General features: G+C 43.6%; 1 protein-coding gene across 2 annotated transcripts in view; it reads left to right on the top strand.

Moving 5' to 3' along the window:
• The first annotated feature begins 1,094 nt into the window (after window positions 1–1,094).
• OSBPL10 (oxysterol binding protein like 10) overlaps window positions 1,095–24,354 on the top strand; it is a 365,516-nt gene continuing 342,256 nt past the window's right edge. Inside the window, exon 1 of one of the 2 annotated variants that reach the window (XM_033930110.1) lies at window positions 1,095–1,288. In XM_033930110.1, the coding sequence (XP_033786001.1) occupies window positions 1,140–1,288 (149 nt within the window). In that variant the 5' untranslated portion in view covers window positions 1,095–1,139. The remainder of the gene's footprint in view (window positions 1,289–24,354) is intronic. The other variant, XM_033930109.1, reaches the window with a different exon arrangement.

Consider the following 24,354-nt stretch of genomic DNA (forward strand, 5'->3'; position numbering starts at 1 on the left):
TTACTACATCAAACTCGTACTCGAGGAACATGGTAAAAACAAACAAACAGGATTTGCAGGATTCTCGATGACACAATGAATCCACGATCCGATCCGAAGAAGCTCAGTAACATAGCCAGAAACCCCAGGGTACGAGGAGAAAAAGAGAAACAAATTGTTTCATTTTTCTCGGTTGCCTTTACGGGAACTCTGCTCCTCCCTCCGCGCCCTCTAGTGGTCAGCAAGAGGCCAATCTGGCAGAACCTAAATCTAAGCAAAACCTGTAGTTTGTTCTTAAGTAAGGTTGAATCGGTTCATAATATATTGTATTAGTTAAGGGAAAAGTTAGTACTGTACAAATGTTTTGCATGAAGTGATGCAGGCATAGTGGGGTTCTAAGGCCTGTACTCAGGGATATGGGGGTGGGGGTGGGGGCGGGGGGGGGAAGGTTTGTGGTGCAAAAAAATAGCTGAGCCTTAGCCGCAGGACAGAGAAGAGAAGGGTATGCAAGGGGCACTGTGGTGGAAGATGTTTGCCATTCAAGGGCAAGATCGCTGACTCACAAAGTTTTGGTGGTGGATTTTTTTTTTTTTTACTGCTGTGGGAGAAAAGCCTTGGGGAACGTGCTTTCTGGTGTCTCCGGTTTCACTTTGCAATCACCTTCCTTACTGCACAGTCTGGCCATGCAATGTACAAGTCTGTCAACAGCCCCTAAAAGGAGGAGGGTGGAGAAATGCCAGGGCTGGCACAATGGCAGATCCTTTTCTCTGGAGAGTATTGCGATCCCACTCAAAAAAACAAACAAACCCCATAAAAAGAGCAAATGCAGAGTTACTTCCTGATATTTGGGAGTTTCTGGAAGCCCAAAAGATTGCTGCAAGTGCAACCCCACGTGTACACCCGTCTGAGTGGAAGTGGAAGTGGAACTGTTTGCCCTGGGCTCGGGCAGGTTCCGGTATATCCGGGTTGGTGGTAGTGGAGAAGGGGGAGGGCAGGAGGTGGAACTGCTGCTGGGGCGGAGATTTGCTCGTGCAGCAGTGAAAGTGCTCGGGGAAGGGAGGGAAGGGGGGAGGAAGCTCCTGCGGATGGAGTCCTAGCGGCAGTGCCTGGAAGGGGCTCCGGGGTGGGGGGGGGATCGCTGCATTCAGCCCCCGGCGGCGATGGAGAAGGGGCAAAGCGGTGGGGGCAGCGGCAGCAGCGGACCCGCGTCGGCCGGCTCGTCGCCCGGCAGCAGAGGGAGGACAAGGGGGCGAGTGCTGGAGGGAGTGCTCAGCAAATACACCAACCTCATCCAGGGCTGGCAGAACAGGTAAAGAGACCCAAAGGGAGAAGAGCGGCACCTCACCCCCCCCCCTCCTTCCCCAATAAATACACACATTTCCGCTCACGTTGGAAAAGTGGATTCGCTCCAAACAGCGTTTATAGTTGAGGTGTACTAGGTTCAGTCCTGAATATTATTTTCCTCCAGATCTAAACCTTTCCGGGCTAGGTCAGTTCGAGTCCTATCGATTTTACGGATTACAGAATCTTAAAGAAGAAATCGGTTTTCTCCTAATCCGGGTTATAAGAGGCGTTTGTGTATGTACGGGACGTCAAGTCCGAGCGTCCCTTAGTGCATGCGTCGCTAGATCTGAGGTGCTCAAACTTGCGGGGTAGGGTCTGACCTTGTGGCCCCGCCCTACTGCCAGTGGGCTTTGCAAATCTGAGGCTAAATCCTGGCATATGCTGACTCCCGCTTGCCGTGCTGAAAGAGCCGCCCTTTTGGGAGTTGTTTTCATATTTTGTGCAAAAGTTTCCGTTAAGTTGGTAGTTGAAAAAGGTAGTAAAATATATACAACCATACTTGTAGGTCACGATCGGTTTCAAACAACTTTTTTTTTTTCATTTTTAGAAAAAGTGGACAGTTATTGTCTGATGTGGCTTTTGCCTTTCTCCGCTGCTGTTGAGCGGATATATATATATTTTTTTACGAACGATTCTAAAATATATTTCTTTGCCGTCTTTGGACCAATGGTCTTTTTGTTTTGCTGGCAAGTGGTATAAAAGGTCCTGCAGATCTCATCAAGAACCTGTAATTAATTAGGTGTTTTATTCCTTTTGGTACATTTCGGTAGATAATTTTTTTCCCCCCCAGAAATCACCGTTATTCTACCTATTCGCTGTATTGCTGGAGTTCAGCAGCGTTATACTGTGCGTAATATAGAGGGCATAGACGTGACTCTTAGTCGGTGATCTTTGCTCCGGACGAACATTTCTTTTTGCCACGTCCACAAACCCGGCTTTATGGGGATCCTGTGAAAGAGGGGCGCACTAAGGTTGGGCACCTGACACCCCCAGTTGATGGTTCAATCCTTGGGGATCGGTCTGAATGATAATTAGGCGATGGCGGCTCCCTGAAAGGTCTAGGAGTACAGTTAAGATTTTAGTAATTTGGGTTTTGGCGTCTTTATGTGGGGGAGGGGCATAGTATAGCCGGCGGAAGAATGACAGGAGGAACGGGAAGCGAAATGTTGCTTCCAAACTGAGGTAGAAATTAAAATGGGGGGGGGAGGGGGGAGAGATTTGGGACAGGTCTGCTGTGCTGGCCTGTTTTGTTTTGTTCCTTGAGAGGTTGCTGTCAGCAGTCTGTCAGTCCTTCCGGGACCATACATTATTCTGCCTTCTGGGTATATATTATTAAAAGTTATGGATTGCAGTAAACAGCATGCTCTTCTCACGCGCTCCTCCCTCAAGTTTGCCCCTCCCCCTTCCTGACCTTTTTTTTTTTAATCTGCTACCATTCCAACAAATTTCCTCTTTGCCTTGTGCAAGAAACAATTGTTAGAGCAAGCTCCCGAAGGTTCCTTAAATGCTCTTGGTTTGTGTGTGAGGTTTGAATTAAAAAAAACAAAAGGAATTGATCCCAAAATATCCACAAAGAAGAAAATCCAGAGAAAACAAAAAAAACAAAACACCCCTCTGTGGAGTGACGATGTTCCTAAATGGACTTTATTTGAAAGTGTCAAAGTTCCAAAGGTACACTGAAATCATCCACATAAAATAATTCCATCCACATAAAAATAAATCTCTTATGTGGATGATTTATTTTTACGTGGATGGAATTATTTTATGTGGATGATTTCAGTGTACCTTTGGAACTTTGACAGGTTTGAATTAAATACAGTATTTAAAAAAAACCAACAACCCTGATACTGTGCTACATTCTAATGCAGTGGTTCTTAACCTTGTTGGAGGTACTGAACCCCACCAGTTTCATATGCGTGTTCACCGAACCTTCTTTATTGGAAAAATAAAATATGATTTTTACAAATTCAAAACATAGGTATACAGTGAGGGAAAAAAAAATATCAATTTTGAAAACAAAAAAGTTCTCCTATATTTCGAATAATAATAACATAATAATGAAATTTACTGCAAATCAGTGTGACTTCTGCTGTTGATTGATAGATCAAGAAACCGAGTACACGATCAGACTTGATCAAAATCACTGAATAACTGATAGATGATTGAACGTGACCGAAGCGCTATATGGGTCGGAGGTATGTTTTGATCTCCGCCGAACCCGTGAGACTGACTCACCGAACCCCTGGGGTTCGGTCGAACCCAGGTTAAGAACCGCTGTTCTAATGGATTTCCCTTAGTGTAAGGCCAGAGAGCTTCAAAGGCTGCTCTTTAAATCTGCCTATGAAAGGTCTAGCTTTAGGTGGGCCTGGATGAGCCATGGACCCTCTACTTTGGGATCGGGCCAGCCAAAAGAGAGCAAGAGGTGGACAAACATGTTAGCATCAGCCAGTGCACATCAGGCCCCACCCAAAAAAAGTCAGTGGCTATGCTATGCTGGTAGAAGGGATACTCTTGATAAAGAAAATTATTCCTGATTATGCTACCCCTGTTCATTCTCCTCTCCACTACTAAACCAAAGCAAGGCGTTCTGGTTCTTATACAGCTGTTCTATGTCCGCTGGCTCACAAAATAAAAATGTGGGATAAAAGGTAACTTTGGTAAGGTGGCTTCACTGAAACAGGTGATGCAGAGTTTTCAAGCTGTATTAATGTTTCATGGGTAGCTGTTTTCATAGTTATACCACTATATCAGTTTTGTCTTGTCAAACTGGTATCTTGAGGATCAGATGGCTGAAAAATGACTCATGTTGCAGAGGGGACACTTTTTGCTAGCGCTCTGTGCTCGGGGCAATAAACGTATCCTTCCCTGCCAAAATCATATCTGTATGCTTTCAAGTTACGTAGAACAGGATGAGAAGTTTTGTAGCACCACTAAAGAGTTAATACATTGCCACAAGAAGAGAAAGGTTCTCCAAAAAATTCAGTTTCTCAAGAGGTTTCTGTTTCAGTGGTACTTGGTTTTTAAAATGCAGTTTTGTGGGGGTTTTTTTAAATTCCTTTGGAGTTTGGTTATTAAAATGTGTCAGATACAGTTGGCTTTTTATAAAGTGTAGCTAACTGTCGGAGCTTGCCATTCCAAGTGCATACATTTTCAGCACTTTTAAAAACAATTCTTTTGTAGCTCAGAGCCAGCTTGGAATTTTACAAATTTCACCCCTGTTTCTGAATGACAAGGAAATTAGGGATTAAAATCAGAGTTGTTAGAAGCATTTAAGAAGTCTTTTGAGCCTGGATTTATTGTTAATTAGCAACTGGGCAAATATTTAGAGCTAGAGGCTTGTGATTATATTTTTTCTGGCTTTAGAAAAGACGTTTGGATTTACTTGCAACATGAATTTAAAGTTTTGTTTATTAACCCTTTATTTGGCATTGTTGCTCAGAAGCAACATGTGTTTCTATGGCTCTTACGGAAGATGGCCACCAGTAGCTAAGACAGGGGTAGGGAACTTTGGTCCTCGAGAGCCATATGCCAGTCGGGTTTTCAGGATTTCCCCAATGAATATGCATTGAAAGCAGTGCATGCAAATAGATCTCATGCATATTCATTGGGGAAATCCTGAAAACCCGACTGGCATACGGCTCTCGAGGACCGGAGTTCCCTACCCCTGCGCTAAGATATTACTGTGGAGCCAGTTGATATATTCAAGAATTCCACAAGATATTAAATATGTTGAGAGCCTCAACCCCGAGGAAGAATTAATGAAACATGGACATGTTGGTAGAGATGCTCCCTGAATATAAAACTACATAAGATAAGTAGTAAAGTGCTTTGGGGGGGCATGGGAGAGGGGGGTTAGTAATTGGTTTCTTGGTTGGGTCCATTTGTCTCCGCGCAGACACCATACAGTAGACTCTTTCATCGTGTGTTTTGGTTTTGGTTTCTGGTTGTATTTGTTCCCAGAATATTGTATCTTTTATCTTCTATTTCTATTTCACAATAAAACTTTATTATAAAAAAAAGTAGTTAACCTACACTAACCCCCTCTTTTACTAAGGTGTGCTAACCAATTAGTGCACGCTAATTGAATTAGCATGCGCAAAATGCTAATTCGTCCATGGACTAACATGTACGCATTAGCGTTTAGCGCGTGCTAAATTGATTAGCGCGCCTTAGTATAAGAGGGCCTAAGAATTCATTATTTGCACTTTAGACATTAAAATGGATCCGATGAAGAGAGCGGCTCATGCAGTGTTTGCATGAATGATATATAGTGAAGAAAGAGCCTGCTGAGGATCTACATGAAAAACTAGATATTTTGATAGAAAAGATTTCTGGGTTATTTTTCTGTGTTATTTATGTTTCTAAATATACCCAGTTGAAAATTTAGCCACTTCTATTGATTTAACTGAGTAAATTCTTATGGGAGATCTGCATCGCCAAATGTCTCTTACTTTGCACTGTTGCTCTCATTCAACATTAGCCCCCTGTTTTACGAAGCCGTGCTAGCAGCTGCCGCGCAGCAACGGCCCCGAAGACCTTTAAATCTCTGTGGGCTTCGGGGCCGTTACCGCAGCGCAGCCGCGGCTTTGTAAAACAGGCCCTAAGTTGTGTTAAGCAGCCGTTTTCACCATCTGCCAATTAAAGGGTTAATTCCAAAATAAGACAAAAACAGTTCACAGGAATATCAATCATAAAGATATCAAAGAGGAATTTTTTTGCTTAGCAAGAGCCTGCACTGTTTTATGGCCTCTCCTGGAATATCCAAGATCTATCTTTCCATAGAACCCCCTTCACTGTTTCTTCTTATTCCTCTCCTCATTTCTCAGAAAAGAGTATGGGTGGAATATTCAAATTAAAACAGTGTTTCTAAGTGGAGTTCTTTAGACTCTGTGCTTTAGGTAAAAGATCTTGAATGTATACATCTCTAGTTTCCAATAGCATAAGATTATGAAAAACATTTTTCCAGGGTCAATATGATGGAGGGTGCTCCCTGTAACCAGCACTGTAGAAGATTTTTTTTTTTACTGCTATGCTGGCTTTGCATAATAATGTATGATCTCCCTTATCCAGAGCAACATGAATGTTACTGATTACTGAATTTTATAAATGCTTGTAAAATTTTGCTCCGTTACATTCTTATTTTTTGGTTGTACCCCACCATAATGTTTTCTGTAGGTGCCCCTGACACAGGAAAAAAATTATTTACAATGTCCAATGTGACATGGACAAGAGGACATGGACTGAAGCTAAGGGGGGGACAAGTCCAGGACAAATATCAGGAAGTTCTGCTTCACGCAACGAGTGGCGGACACCTGGAATGCTCTTCCAGAGGAGGTTATTGCGGAATCCACCGTTCTAGGATTTAAAAGCAAACTAGATGTACATCTCCTTACGAGAGGCATAGAGGGATATGGGTGACTAAAATTACGCGTGTGCGGATCACCGGACTTGATGGACCGAAGGTCTAATCCGGAGATGTACATATGTACTTATGTATGTATGTGTGTGTATGTATGTGTGTATATATGTATATAGACACACATACTCATATAAAAAAATTAGGACACCCCATGAAATATTCAGTTCTTTCTTAAGAAATGTTCACATATCGATGTCAAATCTTTTTTTATTTATCTCTGGAAAAGAAAGTGATGTAATTGCAGGTAAAGAACAAAAATTTCCTTGATTTACTGATGAAACAAAAGATATCCACTAAAATGTGTATTCTAACTGAGGAAAAAATTAGGACACCCCAACATATCATCCTACTTAAAGTGGCTCAAATCACACACAGGTGTATCACATCAGGTACACATGATTAGAACATCGTTACTCAGCATTTTGAAGGAGGTTTTCCCTACTTAAACCTTAGACATTTAGTTTGGTGTGCTCATGACTGCTGTGGTGAGAGTGAACACCATGGTGAGATCAAAAGAGCTGTCTGAGGCCTTCAGAAAGAAGATTGTAGCAGCTTATAAGTCTGGTAAGGGATTTAAAAAGATCTCAAAATAATTGGTCCAAAAAACAGTGTACAAGTGGAGGACTTTCAAAACAAGTGCCAACATGCCCAGGTCTGGCCGTCCAAGCAAGTTGACCACCAACCTACAGCAGGCTCTTGCTACTGTTGATGTGAAAGTGCATGCCTCTACAATGAGAAAGAGACTGCACAAATTTAACTTGCATGGGAGGTGTGCAAGGAGGAAACCTTTGCTCTCAAAGAGAAACATCAAGACCAGACTGAAGTTTGCCAGATAGAATGTAGACAAACGCCAGGTCTTTTGAAATAGTTTTCTATGGACAGATGAGTCTAAAATTGAATTATTTAGACACTAGAAAAGACATGTTTGGCGTACACCAAATACAACATTCCAGGAAAAGAATCTCATACCAACTGTGAAGTATAGAGGTGGAAGGTCTGGGTCTTAAACACACATTAAAATCATTGTTATTCACAAAATTTTTAGAGAACTAAAATGATTAACGATTATTCTGTATTTCACTGGAAATGTCCAGTTTTTCTATCTTTTGTGAATCGCATCGATCCATGAGATTTTGTGGTCTATAAATGTGATGTAATGTAATGCTTTGCTGCAGCAGGAACTGGCCAGCTCCCCATAATAGAGTCCATAATGAATTCTACCGTGTATCAGAGGGTGCTTGAGGAACATGGAGACCATCTGTAATAAAATTAAAGCTGAAGCGAAACTAGACCCTGCAACATGACAATGACCCAAAACATACCAGTAAATCTACCAAGAACTGGCTGAAAACTAAGACATGGAGAGTCCTGGAGTGGCTGAGTCAAAGCCCTGATCTTAATCCCATTGAGATGCTGTGGGGTGATTTGAAATGGGCTGTACATGCAAGAAACCCCTCAAACATCTCTCAGCTGAAAGAATTCTGCATTGAGGAGTGGGCCAAACTTTCCTCAGACCAATGTCAGAGACTGGTAGATGGCTACAAGAAGTGTCTCACTGTAGTTATTTCAGCCAAAGGGGGTAACACTAGCTATTAGGGTGTCCTAATTTATTCCTTTGTTAGAATATACATTTTTGTGGCTATCTTTTGTTTCATGAGTAAAACAAGGAAATTTTTTGTTGTTTACCTGCAATTACATCACTTTCTTTTCCAGAGATAAATAAAAAAAAGATTTGACATCAATATGTGAACATTTCTTAAGAAAGAACTGAGTGTATATATATATATATTCATATGACTATATATATACATAACTATATTCATATCACAATTTTTATTTTAATAATTTAAATAGTGCTCAGACCCACAACCTTAGTGTTCAAGTGTAAAAACACACAACATTGGCTGCCGTCAGACCATCATGGCACTATTGATGTCTGTACCACCATACAACAATGTGACCTCTATTTACTATAAAGTTAACTTATCTTTTGTGGTGGTTGATACTTCTCCGATGGTCACATAATAGGCAGCTGGTGTCATAAAGTGCTTGTGTAACTAATAATAATTTCTGGAAGCCAAAAAATACATCTATCTTCCCTTCTACTCGAGTTTCGCCTTGAGCTTCCTCAGGAAGGGATTATCTATCAGTCAAAAAAACATATGACTTAAAACATATCACTTCAAAAACATTAACACTAATGCTGTTTATAAAGTATATCAATGCATTAGACAAATAAAAATTGTGATATGAATATAGTTATTTAAGTTATCACAATTGGAAATTAAATTTATCCCTATATTTATTATTTTATATATATATATATATATATATATACATAGTCATGTGTATGTTTATGTGTGTGTGTATATAATTGATAGTGGAAAGCCGGTGGACATAATATACTTGGACTTCCAGAAAGCATTTGACAAAGTTCCACACGAAAGACTTCTCAGGAAGCTACAAAGCCATGGCATAGAGGGAGATATACAAAGATGGATAGGCAAATGGCTGGAAAACCGAAAGCAGAGAGTGGGCATAAATGGGAAGTTCTCCGACTGGGAGAGAGTGACTAGTGGTGTGCCCCAGGGCTCGGTACTTGGGCCGATCCTTTTTAATATTTATATCAATGACCTGGAAAACGGAACATCCAGTGAGATCATCAAGTTTGCAGACGACACAAAACTCTGCCGGGCAATCAGATCGCAGGAGGACAGTGAGGAACTCCAGAGCGATTTGTGTCGGTTAGAAAAATGGGCGGAGAAATGGCAGATGAAGTTCAACGTGGAGAAATGCAAGGTAATGCATTTAGGCAGTAAAAATAAGGAATACGAGTACAGAATGTCAGGTGCAACTCTGGGGAAAAGTGAACAAGAAAGGGATCTGGGTGTACTGATAGATAGGACCCTGAAGCCGTCGGCACAATGCGTGGCAGCGGCAAATAAGGCAAATAGAATGTTGGGCATGATAAAGAAAGGAATCTCGAGTAGATCGGAGAAAGTTATAATGCCGCTTTATAGGGCAATGGTCAGACCCCACTTGGAATACTGCGTCCAACATTGGTCTCCCTACCTAAAGAAGGATATAAAACTGCTGGAGAGGGTGCAGAGACGAGCAACTAAACTAGTGAAGGGTATGGAGAAACTGGAATATGAGGATCGATTTAAAACACTGGGATTGTTCTCCCTTGAGAAAAGGAGACTGCGTGGGGATATGATCGAGACCTTCAAAATACTGAAAGGAATTGACAAAATAGAGCAGAGAAGATTATTTACAATGTCCAATTTGACACGGACAAGAGGACATGAAATGAAGCTAAGGGGGGGCAAGTTCAGGACTAATGTCAGGAAGTTCTGCTTCACACAGAGAGTGGTTGACATCTGGAATACTCTCCCAGGGGAGATTATTGCGGAATCGACAGTCCTAGGCTTCAAAAGCAAACTAGATGCATATCTCCTTGAGAGAGGCATATAAAGATATGGTTGGCTATAAAATGAGTATAATTTATACGTATTGTAAAATGTAGTTAATAGCAGAGGCTCATTCAAACTGCATCCGACAGAAGCTTTGACGTCACTAAGAACATATAGAAAATCATAACAATAATAAGAATACGGAGAAAAATAAACCTCAATTGTGAGAGGTTGGGACTACACAAGTACCCAGCCCTCAACACATCAATAAACCTCAATTGTGAGAGGTTGGGACTACACAAGTACCCAGCCCTCAACACATTTTTCTCCGTATTCTTATTATTGTTATGATTTTCTATATGTTCTTAGTGACGTCAAAGCTTCTGTCGGATGCAGTTTGAATGAGCCTCTGCTATTAACTACATTTTACAATACGTATAAATTATACACATATTGATTATTACGATTGTATTCCAGAAAAATTGCTAGTTGGCTATAAAATGAGCCAGGTGAATACCTAGCAGGGCCTCCGCGTGTGCGGATCGCCGGACTTGATGGACCGAAGGTCTGATCCGGAGATGGCGCTTCTTATGTTCTATGTTCTTATATATATATATATATATATATATATAGTTTTTTAGCCCATTACATTAACGGGTGCTAAAATATATGTGTAGACTTAGGCACTTCTTTCTTTCTTTCTGTCTCTCTCTCTCTGCCCCCTTTCTTTCTGTCTGTCTTTCTTTCTGTCTCTTTCCCTGGCCCCCTGTCTGTCTTTCTTTCTGTCTCTTTCCCTGGCCCCCTGTCTGTCTTTCTTTCTTTCATTCTTTCTTTCTCTCTCCCCCTGTCTGTCTTTCTTTCTGTCTCTCTCCCTGGCCCCCTGTCTGTTTGTTTTTCTTTCTGTATCTCTCCCTGGCCCCCCTGTCTGTTTGCTTTTCTTTCTCTCTCCCTGCCCCCTTTCTTTCTTTCTGTATTTCTTTTTGTCTTTTTGCCTGTCTTTCTTTCTAACGGGTGCTAGAATATGTGTGTGTGTGCTTAGCCTGTTTCAGTATTTCTGTATTTTTTTTCACATCTGCGGGAGGAGGAGGAGGAGGCCGGGGTGCGCGGGATGGCGAGGAGTCCGGGGTTGGGCGGAGCTGTAGGTGAGACCTTTTTATTGGATTAAGGCAGTTTATTTGTGGCTGTCCTTCATTAGGTCTGTGCAGAATGAGCGAAAGACTTTTTTTTACCCAAACAGGATTAATTGCCTATATATATACACAAATTTGATTTCATATATATGATTTTCCAATTAAGGTCTGAAATATATTTATTTTTAGTGGGGGAGAGAATGCAGGAGATGGTTGTCTATTATTGAACTGTGATGTAATCTTATTTGGATCATACATTTAAACTCAACATTTGGTGTAGCAGTTTCTTGCAGACTAATTATCTTGTTTTTGATTTTTTTTTTTTTTTTCTCATGCAAAATCACTTACTTTGTCTTGGAATTACAGCCGAGAAGGCTGCGCAATATCTCTGTCAGTCTGGGCAAGATTTGCTTCTCTTTGTTTTGTGACAATTTAGGCTAAAATTAAACAGAGAGCTGGCGCTTTGAAAAGAGTTTTTGATGGTGACTCAAAACCGGTGCAAGCGCCACAGGCAAACAAATGACTCGGTCGGTTCCTCCTCCCTGCGCACGACCACCTCTCCCAGGGCCGTCATGGCACCCCGCCGGGTCTTCATCACTCTAACAGCCTTGCCTCCCACCCCCGGAGAGCCACAACGCCCACCCACCTGCTAGAATCGTGCTCCCAGCTGGGGCTTCTGAGCGCTTTCGCCCCAGCCAATCGGCGGCCGCCTTGGTCTTGGCTGCTCTGCGGCACTAGGCAGGCGCAGCCAATGCCGCTATCACGCCAACCCACCGCCGAGCCAGCCAATGGACATCACCCTTGTGGCTGGCGTTGTGAAGGGGCGGCGCGGTGTGACCTGCTCTGAGGGGAGGGGGGGAGTCCGCTGTCTTTTCCGCCTCCAGTTTCAGTAAGTAGCAGGCTCGGGAAGGTGACGGCAGGACTCCGCATTCGCTCGCCTGTGGTGACATACTAAGTGCGCATGCACACTCTTGCCGGCACATCCCGACAGATCAGATCTCAGGGAACACGCGGTGAGAGTGCGCATGCGCGCTTAGCATTTTTTTATTATATATATATATATATACACACATATACAGAGTCATGTGAAAAAATTAGGACACCCCCTTGGTGGATTTACTGGTATACTGTATAATATGTGTGTGCTTGTGCAACCCTTCTGCCTCCCCTCCCTTCTCTTATATGTTTTGGCATCTCTCTTACCCTGCCCCCTCCCATCCCTCCCCATCCCCACACCAGTATAGAGAATGACATGGGGACACATTTTTCCTCGTCCCCATGGGAACTCATTTTCCCGTCCCTTGAGTTCTTTTCCTGTCCCTGCTCCTGCCCCATCCCTGCAATCTCCATCCTCACCTGCACAAGCCTCAAACCCTTTAAAATCCTAAGTAGCAACATTCTAGAGCTCAGATTGTGATGTCATAATGCCTCATTCCCCCAATGCCTAAGCTCCATCCTCATCTGCACAAGCCTCAAATCCTTTAAAATCCTACGTAGCAACATTCTAGAGCTCAGATTGTGATGTCATAATGCCTCATTCCCCCAATGCCTAAGCTCCATCCTCATCTGCACAAGCCTCAAACACTTTAAAATCCTAAGTAGCAACATTCTAGAGCTCAGATTGTGATGTCATAATGCCTCATTCCCCCAATGCCTAAGCTCCATCCTCATCTGCACAAGCCTCAAACACTTTAAAATCCTAAGTAGCAAAATTCTAGAGCTCAGATTGTGATGTCATAATGCCTCATTCCCCCAATGCCTAAGCTCCGTCCTCATCTGCACAAGCCTCAAACACTTTAAAATCCTAAGTAGCAACATTCTAGAGCTCAGATTGTGATGTCATAATGCCTCATTCCCCCAATGCCTAAGCTCCGTCCTCATCTGCACAAGCCTCAAACACTTTAAAATCATAAGTGTTTGAGGCTTGTGCAGTTAAGGCAGAGCTTACAGGAATGGGACAGCGACAAAACTCGTAGGGGTGGGGGAAATTGAGTTCCTACAGGGACGGGGAAAAGTTTGTCCTCATGTCATTCTCTACACCGGTACCCTTTATCTTTGCAAATCAATCTTCAGCCCGCATCATCCCTAGTGAGAGGCTGCTGCTAATTGCAATTGTAAGGCCGAAGATTGATTTACAAAGGTAAAGGGTGCTGGTGTGGTGGCAAGGGGTCTGTCAGGCTCGGTGATTGGGTCCGGGAAAGAGAGATGCTGGACTGTGTGGGGAGGGAATTAGAGTTGGACCTGGTGTAGGGAGCGATGGAGAGAAAAATGGACCTGGGGCAGGGAGGAAGGAAGATATTGGGGCTCCTCCTCCTTTGGCCTCAGGTCCCCTCCAAAGCTGTGGCTGATGGGGTAGCTGAAGCCCCATCAACAAAAGAAATTTGCTGTCTGAGTCTCCCCCATCCTCCTCATACTGCCTCAGGAGTGGAGAAGTCGGCAGCATTCCTCCAGCCACTGACACATGCACTTCCCAAGCTTGCCCAGTTTGTTCATGAGCTGAGCATACTTGGGGAGTGCTGGCATCAGCAGCTGGGGGCATCTCACACTGCCTTGGTCTTGAGGTAGCACATGGAGGAAGGAGGCAGCTTTGGGAATAGATTCGTTTGGCGGGGCTATGGCATCCCCACCAGTGAAGGTATTATACCTAATGTGGGGAGGAAGGAGAGAAAATGCCTGACCATTCCTGTGCCTTCTCCCCCCCCCCAGTTGACTGCAAACTATGTCCCACCTTAATCGTGTGATTAAAAGTTTAATTGAAATACAGCCCTGATATATATTTTTTTTGCATTCTTCTACATGGTGTAGAGTAGGCTTCAAGAACAGCTTGTATATAGATGCACGAGTGCAGTACCACATTTATATATTTTCTAAGCAGTGTACATAATTAAAAAAGCTAAAAATATAAAATTTGTCAGGTAATCACAATGACAGAGACGCACAAACATGTTCAAAGGAGGAGGCGGGGGAAGAAATACAATATGCGATAGGAAAGAAAGACAAGAAAGGAAAACACAAGGGGTGGGGGAGGGGGGAAGTTGAAATCCTGCTTGGAAAAGACCACAGTGAGCTGTTCTGATAATCGGCCGGTAAAATACTGCCCCGTTAAACTCTCTGGAGCCGTTTTAGTGACCAACGTTAAAAGGCACGGTAAGTTTTGAGAATTGTCCTCTTAAGTCTTCTGGCTAGGGCGGTGACAGCTGAGTCAAACCCTGGCCTTGTATGGCAGGATGCACCATCAGTGGGAGATGACCTTGAAAAATGGTAAAAGACCTTTGCTAGTATAGAGATACCTCGGTCTAATTCCAGTGTAATTTTGTGTCACATATGTTGTCATGACTAGGAGAGTGCCTGAGCTCGGAATCTTGAGCCAAGTTAAAGAACCCTTCTAGTATGAGGGCAAAGATATTCGGCCATGTTTCACCTTTACTAATTAAAACACACTGGCTCCCTATCGAACACAGAATCACTTATAAAATTCTTTTGCTTACATTCAAAACTAGGGGCTCCTTTTACGAAGGCACGTTAGGGCCTTAACGCGCAGGATAGCGCGTGCTAAAATGCCTCGCGCGCTAGCTGCTGCCGCCTCTTGAGCAGGAAGTAGTTTTTCGGCTAGTGTGCGCTAAAAACGCTAGCGCACCTTCGTAAAAGGAGCCCTAGAACTTGTAACCAATCGGAATTTATAAACAGATTTCTTATACCCTATACCCCCCTCAGGTCGCTCCACTCTGCTACACAACATCTTCTTAATATTCCCTCTCTGAAAAATATCAATACCATTCGCTTAAACATCTTTTCGGTCACTGCACCCTCCATTCCCAATCACATAAGAGAGGAGACAAACTTAAACCAGTTGAAATCCAGATTAAAAACATTCTTCTTCAAAGACGCCTTCGAGTAGCCCCTACTCTTTTAAAGATGCTGTTTAATAGCAACTGCCCTTTTAAGGACAATTTGAGTTCCTTTCTTTTAGCCTTTCCCCTACCTTTTGTTCTCTGCTTCAGTGTTTCTTTCCTATAACATTGTAGTTCGACCCCTTTTTTCCTTTTGGATAAGTCTTTCTGTTTAGTTAATTGTCCCCCCAAATATGTTTGTTAACTTGAATGTTTTTATTGATTAACTAGTCTTTAAGCCCGTTACATTAACGGGTGCTAGAATAGATGTGTCTGTCTGTCTGTGTTTCTTTATCTCTCTCTCCTTGGCCGCTGTCTGTATCCTTCTGTCTCCCCCTCCCCCCCGAGCAAAGCTGTCTGCCCCCAGCACCCACCTCCCCCCCCAAATGTATCTCCATGGCCCTCTTCTGTCTTCCCCCCCAGAGCAAAGCTGTCTGTCCCCAGCACACCTCCCCCCAAAGTAGCCCCCTTTCCCTATCTCTCCATGGCCCCTTCTGTCTCCCCCCAGCACACCCCTCCCCCCAAAGCAGCCCCCTTTCCCTCTCCCTGTCTCTCCATGGCCCCTTCTGTCTTCCCCCCCAGAGCAAAGCTGTTTGCCCCAAGCACACACCTCCCCCCAAAGCAGCCCCCTTTCCCTCTCCCGCTGACTCGCAGGCCCCCTGTCTCTGTCTGTCTTTCTGTCTCTCTGTCTGTCTTTCTGTCCCTCTCCCTGCCCCTGTGTCTTTCTTTCTTTCTGTCTCCCTCTCTCCGCTGTCTGTCTGTTATTTTTCCCCATTTCCCTGTGCAGCAGCATTTCTATCCCACTTCCCTATGTAGCAGCAACAGCATTTCCCTCCTATCCCCCCCTTTCCTGTGTAGAAACAGTAGCAGCATTTTCCCCCACTCCCCCTTTCCCTTCTCTTACCTTCTCTTCCCTGCTCCGTTTGGCCCCTCCCCCTTCTTTTACTGCTGTTGTCGATCCGGCCTGCTCCTGACCCTCCCACCGCCGACAAACCTCGGGGCTCCAGCCGCGTAGGCAGCACTTTAAACACGCTGCTTCGCGGCCTTCTACTGGCGATTTCCTCTGCCGCGTCTGTCTCCGATGATGTCATCAGAGACGCGGCAGAGGAAATCGGCAGAGAAGGGTGCAAAGCAGCGTGTTTATAGTGCTGCCTACGCCGCTGGAGCTGGGAGGCGACGGAGAGGGCAGGGGGTGGTAGCGGCCGGCAGCTGGCGCTCCGCAGGTGGAGAGCAGGGAATGGCACACATGCTGCCTTCCCCGCCTCCCTCGCCGCCTGACTGCAGAGCAGAGATTCAGGAGCCACCACCGGCTTGAAAGTCAGGCGGCCAGTTTGTTGTCAGGCGCTGGTGCGGCTCGTAAGAGGAGCCGACAGGAGAGCAGGATGTCCAGCGCTGGGGTCCAGTCCGGGGATTCGCGCATGCGCACTCATGCGGCCACGGAACTACTGATCATGGAAGCACGCAAATAGGAGTGCGCATGCGCGAGTTAGCCTTTTATTATATAGGATGTAGAAGCCTGATTAGGTGGTATAATAAATTTTTAAATTAACTTGATACTTGAGACTGGAAATTCCAGGCTGGAGTAGGACCAAAGGGGGGGGGAGTATAGATCTCAGTTTCCTAGAGCTTTTCTCTTAGGAGGTCTATGGAGGGAGGAGCTGTGGAGAGGCAGAACTTCCCAGCATGCCCAAACAGTATATAACAGAGTGGAAGAGTAGCCAGATGGTTAGTTCAGTGGACTGAGAACCTGAGGACAGTGGTGTAGTGCGGGGGAGGGGGGTCTTCCCTGGTCACCGACACCCCTCCTCCTCCCCACCCTGCTGCGCGTACGCGGCTTCACTCCCCCCCGTACCTCTATCTCTTTGCTGGCGTGAACAACAAGTCCAACCTGCTGCTCGCACCAGCGTCGGCTCTCCCTTTGATGTAATTTCCGGGTCCTGCGCCTAGAAAGTGGCATCGGACGGAGAGCCGACGCTGACGCGAGCAGCGGGTTATTGCTCGTGCCAGAAAAGAGATAGAGCTATGGGGTAGGGAAGTGGGTGTACGCACGTGGCGGGAGGAGGGGGGGGCAGAGAAAAAGATGGGGAGGGGAGCCCCAGCCCCAGGTGCCTCTCACCCTCTCTACACCACTGCCTGGGGAACTGGGTTTGATTTCCACTGTAGCTGCTTCTGACCCTGGGCAAGTCACCCAGTTGTCTGTTACTCCAGGTACAGAACTTACGGCCCCTTTTATCAAGCTGTGCTAGAGGTTTTTAGCACGGGCCGGCACGGAAAAATGCTCTGATGCTCATAGAATTCCTATGAGCGTCAGAGCACTTACCTCATTGGCATGCACTAAAAACCTCTCACACAGCTTAATAAAAGAGGGGATTAGATTATGAGCCCACTAGGGACAGAAAAAAGTTATGTAGAGCCACATTTTGATGGATTTCTCTGGTTTACCTAAGAGTAAATAATGCCTTTTTCTGTCTGTTGAGTGCACCATACCTGGTTATGATAAATAAAAGAAACTTTCTGGGGATATGAGCGTTCAAAGGCAGTGGTAATAGTGAAGGGAGGTATCTTAAGAGTAAGGTAGGGTTATTTAAAAGAGGGGCTCGGTGAGTCATGGTCTGTTGTACACCAAAGGAAGCCGTGGGAGATCGTAGGAGAGAAAGGAGAGGCATTTCCTTTCCATTTCAATAGAGGATGTGTCTCCAGTTTGCTTTTTGAAGTGATCCCAAGGAGATTCAATGGAGTAATGTGCAGGAGAGTGAGGGGTCCCTGTGGCAGAGGGATACGTGCCTGGACCTGGACATTATTCACAAAAAAAGGCATTGAAGTGATTTTTGTACTTGAAAGGAGATAAGAAAGCTGGGTTAAATTTTCCTGGAGTTAGAGGAGGACAAACCTGAGAGCGAACAGTTGAAGGTCAATGAGAGCTCAAGAAGATCGAGCTCTGGTTGTCTGTGTATGCCAGTGGTCTCAAACTCAAACCCTTTGCAGGGCCACATTCTGGATTTGTAGGTACTTGGAGGGCCTCAGAAAAAAAATAGTTAATGTCTTATTAATGAAATGACAATTTTGCATTAGGTAAAACTCTTATATTTATAAATCTTTCCTTTTGGCTAAGTGTTAATAATAATATTGTCATTTATAGCTAAAGAGACATATGATCAAGAAACTGTTTTATTTTACTTTTGTGATTATGATAAACATACCGAGGGCCTCAAAATAGTACCTGGCATGTGGTCCCTCCGGGCCATGAGTTTGAGATCACTGGTGTATGGTGAGGTTGATATTTACATGCACTTATGTGATCAGCATTTGGTTCTGGCCACATGTTCCATGACCCACAGAATTCATAACCTTTTGGTTCTGTAAGTTGCTATACAGTCAGAGGTTATTAGATTAAATTGGGAAAGGGTTAGAGGTGTGCTGGGATAGGGCCGAGAGTTATATGGAGAGCACCGATATTCAAAAGGTCTACAAGTTCTATAATAATAATTTATCTCACGCTGATATTTGCCTGCTTTCAAGATAACTTGCAGGATGGACCAAATTTCAGGAAAAAATATTTATTTTTCAATAAATCTGTGTTAATCTAATAGAATTTATGACCCTGAATCAGAGTATAGCCTTGTATTATTTCTGTCCTGCAAGATGTGGCTGAAGTGTGCACTTCATTGTCCAAGTCATTAATTCAGATTGAGTTTGAAATTTGTTTGATTGTGATGGCTTGAAATCTGGCTCATTTTCACTGTCAAAGTCCAAAGTTCCGTCTGCTGCTTTGTCTTCATTCAGTGTCTATGGTATACTTGTCTGGTGGCTTTGGCACAGGAAGACTATCGTCATGTAGTACTGGTCTCAAGTTCACCTTGGTGAATACATTTCTGCAACATTTTTTCAGTTTAATTAACTTATCAAATCATGCAATAACTAGCTCATATTCATTAGCCTCTCCAGGCATTTATTTACTAGTGATGTTATATTGATGTACCTGTTGTAATAAATTTCTGGCAAATCGTAAGTGTTAGAAAAGTTTTGATGCCATTTCTGTGATCAGCATTCAAAAGTCTATGAGAAATGTCGTCTAGTATTATCTGTTCAGGTCTGAACACAGAAATAGCAGGTCTAACCTTCTATGGAGAAGTTAGCTGTATAAAGCTCAAACCACATTTGAACTTGGCTTAAAATATGTATAAAGATATATAAATGATTATTTATTCATGCAGCTTTATGCTGCATTTTTCTGGTTAGGAATGGATGAGCATTGAAGACAGAAACTGCTGATTTCATAAGAACATAAGAAATGCTGCTGCTGGGTCAGACAAGTGGTCCATCGTGCCCAGAAGTCCGCTCATGCCGGCCCTTTGGTCAAAGACCAGCACCCTAACTGAGACTAGCCCTACCTGCGTACATTCTGGTTCAGCAGGAACTTGTTCAACTTTGTCTTGAATCCCTGGAGGGTGTCTTCCCCTATAACCGCCTCTGGAAAAGCATTCCAGATTTCTACCACTCTCTGGGTGAAGAAGAGCTTTCTTGCGTTTGTACAGAATCTATCCCCTTTTAACTTTAGAGAGTGCCCTCTCGTTCTCTCTACCTTGGAGAAAGTGAACAACCTGCCCTTGTCTACTAAGTCTATCCCCTTCAGTACCTTGAATGTTTTGATCACGTCCCCTCTGTCTCCTCTGCTTGAGGTAGAAAAGGCCCAGTTTCTCTAATCTGTCACTGTACGGCAACTCCTCCAGCCCCTTAACCATCTTAGTTGCATCACTTTACACTTATGCATCAGATTCTGTTCTTCCTACTTTTCTCAAATATTCTTTACTTATGTTGTTGTTTTACATTTTGCTTTTGCTAGAAAACATTTTCTAGTTATGGAATAAACTTATGGAGTGAAAAGGGAGGGAGGGATTCTCTAGCCCCAAGAACCTGTTTCCAGCCTTTGCAGTTGGTGTGCTATTTTTTCTGTAGTCTCTGAGTTCTCAGACCAGGCCTCAAGTTCTCATGCATATTAATTGTGGACCCTAAGGACTGGGTTGAGAATCCCTGATACAAGGTAAACCCCATTAAGTTTTAGCTTTGTGAGGAGTGATGTTTTTTGTTTTTTTTTTACTAAAGAAAAAGGGGGGTTACACAAGTTAATTACAAAAATTAGTTTCGAGTAATGTTATTGTAATATGAGCATAGAATCAGAACCCTCAGAGATATTACTGTTGTGGTTATTACTTGGTACTCATTGTCCTCTCATTACATGACAGAGGACATAGTAAAACACAGCAAGATAGAAAGAGGTTCAGGGAGACGAGAGGCATAGGTGGAAATGATGTAAAGAAGAAAGAAGAGAGGACAACAAAGATATGGCACGACAGGCTCAAGAGGTGGGGGGTTAGACATTATCGGCTGTTTGCTTAGATTTTGAGCCCAACTAGGTACAGACAAAGAATCTCTACATAAACCATTTTGTATCACAGAAAAGCAATACAGTACATCCCATCCCATCACTCATCGTATTTATATGATTTTGTTCCCCGCCTAGACTTGAAGCTAGGCGGTCTAGAAATAATTTTAAATAAAGTGAATAAATAAAATACATGGGGAAGCAAAAGCTAATCTTATTGCATCAACTGTGTCTTTTTCATTTAGGGTCAGATTCTTGAAAAGCCACTGAAAGATAGTCGCTGATAGGCGCCTAGAACGCGCCTACCGGCAACTAACTTAAGGGTTTTAATTGGTTCTCGGTGGTGTAATAATTGGTTCTACCATTAAACCCCCCCCCCAATTAAAACCTCAAAACAAAAAAAAATTAGGCATCGCTAGGCAGCCTCCAGGACCAGTGCCTAAGTCCATGACTCCTTGTGTCACCTAATGATGTTGAAACCTGGAGGGGGTGTGAAGCCCTGAAGCAGCGGCAATACAACCGCAAAACAAGGGCCACCGTTCAAGAGAATCAAAGCAAATTTTAAGTTATTTTGAGTTTTACCTAGCAGCTTATGCAGCATAACCATTCAGAGCATATACATAACTGGTTATGATTGGCCTTTTGTAGTATCAGAAGCTCTGTGCAACGTGAACAGTTTTCAGCATATAATCATTGTTTATGACTGCCATTTTTTGTCTGCGAGTTTGAATAATATATGGGTGAAGGGTTTTTTTTTTTGCCTATGATAGATGGTATGAAACAGAGCTAGAGGATCTCAGCTCACTTCATTAGGCACATTAGAAATGGTTCTGAGTGCCTTCTGAGGCTTTTTTTTTCGTTCACCTAGATTTTCTGTGATTATTAGTACATATATACCTGACTGTCAGATATAGCCATTTATACATTTGTAAATAAATGAATAAATTGATGCCAAGATTTAAGCACCTCAGTGCTATGCATCTAAGACCCAATTCTATAAATGGTGCCTTGAAAATCAGCACGAACTACCGTAGTATTTTTTTTTTTTTTTTTTTTTAATTTAAGCATTTATATACCACTTATAGCCTAAGTAGTTTACATTCAGGTACTCAAGCATTTTCCCTATCTGTCCCAGTGGGCTCACACTCTACCTAATGTACCTGGGATAGTGGGGGATTAAGTGACTTGCCCAGGGTCACAAGGGGGCAGCATGGGATTTGAATCCACAGCCTCAGGGTGCTGAGGCGGTAGTTCTAACCCCTGCACCACACACTTCCCTTATGGCAGGGGTATCAAAGACCCTCTTTGAGGGCCACAATCCAGTCAGGTTTTCAGGATTTCCCCAATGAATATGCATGAGATCTATTAGCATATAATGAAAGCAGCACATGCAAATAGATCTCATGCATATTCATTGGAGAAATCCTGAAAACCCGACTGGATTGCGGCCCTCGAGGAGGGACTTTGACACCCCTGCCTTATGGTATGGTGCTAAGTGCAGTTCTATAAAACATATGTGCAACTTACAGAATTACGCTTAGCACTGCCTAAGTGCTGCCATGTAGCATAACTTCTAGGTGCTCCCATATATGCCAGGTTTTTCTTGGCCTCAACGCCTGTGTCTAAGTTGTGTGCACATCAGCACAGAAGTCAAAAACTTGCATATAACTTAAAATAACACCATGTTCTACCCCCCTACCATGCCCGCTTTTAGATACGTGCACTGGAAGTGACCAAAGGTGTGCGTAACTTTCAATTAACTCCAATTAAACATCAATTATGAGGTGTTAATTGCCAAATATTAGCACCAATTAGACCAGTGTCTTGCAGACTATCCGGAGCCGCGGCACGCTAAACAGCGGGCTGCAGCTGGATGGCACCCAGAAGTGCGCAGACATCAACGCAATGACATCATACAGGTGTGACATTATCACGCTGACGTCTGTGCATGCATGGAGACCCTGACGACAGGCCCTGAGCCATCAGTGGTCAGGGGGGATGCTCAACAGGAGAGGCGTGAAGAGTAGAGGTGCAGGGGAGGAGGAGCGGTGCCGTCTGACTGTGTACAGGACATGCTTCTCTCTGCGAGTCACTGGATTAGACCTTCTAATCAAGTTGTGCGTGTACAACTTTAGGAACCATATATAGAATTTGGGGCTTAGTTCCAATTCTATAATGGTTTCTTTGCGCCAACATTCTATCATAGAATACTAGCGTAAGCTGGCTTTGGTGTGCCTAAATTTAAGTGCCAAAAGTTATGCCAGCTCAGTGGCAGTTGGGTTGGTGCTTAATTGTTCCCTGAAGTACATGTAACTTATAGTATTCTATAAGTTATGCACATATCTCAGAGACACTTTCATGACCCTCCCATATTGACGTCCCTCTTGCACTTATGCATTAAGTGATGGCAGGCTTGTTAGAGAATAACTGTAATTGCTAATTAGTGTTTCCAATTGCACTTTTAACCTTTTTGAGGGTGGGTAGGTAAAAGAATGGCAAAGAAGAAAAAGGGAGTTGTGACTCAAAATGTTTGAGAAACAGTGGTTTAATGCAGCCCCTTTTTCAAATATCCCTTATGCTTTTCATGATGCCTTTTCAATTTAAATCAATATGACATTAGCTCCTGGAGGTTGCTTGTTTATGGCTTGCTCTAGCATCCCTACATAGTTCAGTAAATTGTCTTTCATCTGCAGGTTCTCGTTAATGAAGTTAATAATGTAATGGTATGGGGTTCTTAAATTATTTAGTAACTGAAGCTACAAGGTAATGGGGAATTTGCATGGTTAGTTTGCAATGGGTTTCTTCATTTTTGCAAAAGTGGAATATGTGGCACATAGCTAAAGTATCTCTCTTTGTGATGGGTGCCATTGGTGGGAGGATTCAGGGATGAGCTCATGGATTGATCTATGGTTTTTTTTTTTTTTTTGGGGGGGGGGGATACAGTAAATTTTAGAGAGAACCATGGTACGGTCTGCCTATCACAGAGGTCTATGACCTGGAAGGTCTCTGCTGTTCCAGCAGGATTTGGAAGGTGCCACCAACGTTCTGTTGGAGAATTGCTACTGAATCAAAGTCTCCCCAGCCCAACTGCAACTCTTCCCCTCCTCTTACTTGTTTGTTGGGAGCCACTGCTTCCCAAACTTGATGGCAGCATGTAAAACGATCCAAAATACAGCCCTAAGACTAATATACTCGCTGAAAAAATACAACCATATTACCTCAGCTTTCCAAGACTCACACTAGCTCCCAGTACAAGCACGCATACGACACAAATTCTACTGCACCCTGTTCAGAGCCCTAAATGGAAATGGACCAAGCTATCTGAACAACCGCCTAATCAGGAAAAACACATCCAGACCAAGAAGAACTCAAGCACACTTTACCCACCCCCCAATCAAAGGCATGCAAAGCAAAAAAATATATGATGGTCTTCTAGCCACCAGAGCAGCAAAAATAGACCACCACCTCTCAAATCCGCTGACCACGACGCCCAACAACAAAACATTCAGAAAAGAACTGAAAACCATACTATTCAAGAAATTTGTCAAATGATCTAACCAAACCGCATCGACCATTCCCAGATCCCGACGCATACTATAGCCAGGGCCGCCATCAGAAATTTCTGGGCCCCTTACTGAGCAATCCTATTGGGCCCCCCACGCACCTTTTCCTCCCCCCCCCCGACCCCCTCCTTCTTCCATGGGCCGAATACACACATACTTTTCTCTGTTGCCGCACTCTTTGACCAAAAGATTTGTAAGCCTGCAACCATGTCAAGGTAGACTCTTTCAGCAGG

Source organism: Geotrypetes seraphini, chromosome 2 (assembly GCF_902459505.1).
Source record: "Geotrypetes seraphini chromosome 2, aGeoSer1.1, whole genome shotgun sequence".
Lineage (NCBI taxonomy): Eukaryota > Metazoa > Chordata > Amphibia > Gymnophiona > Dermophiidae > Geotrypetes > Geotrypetes seraphini.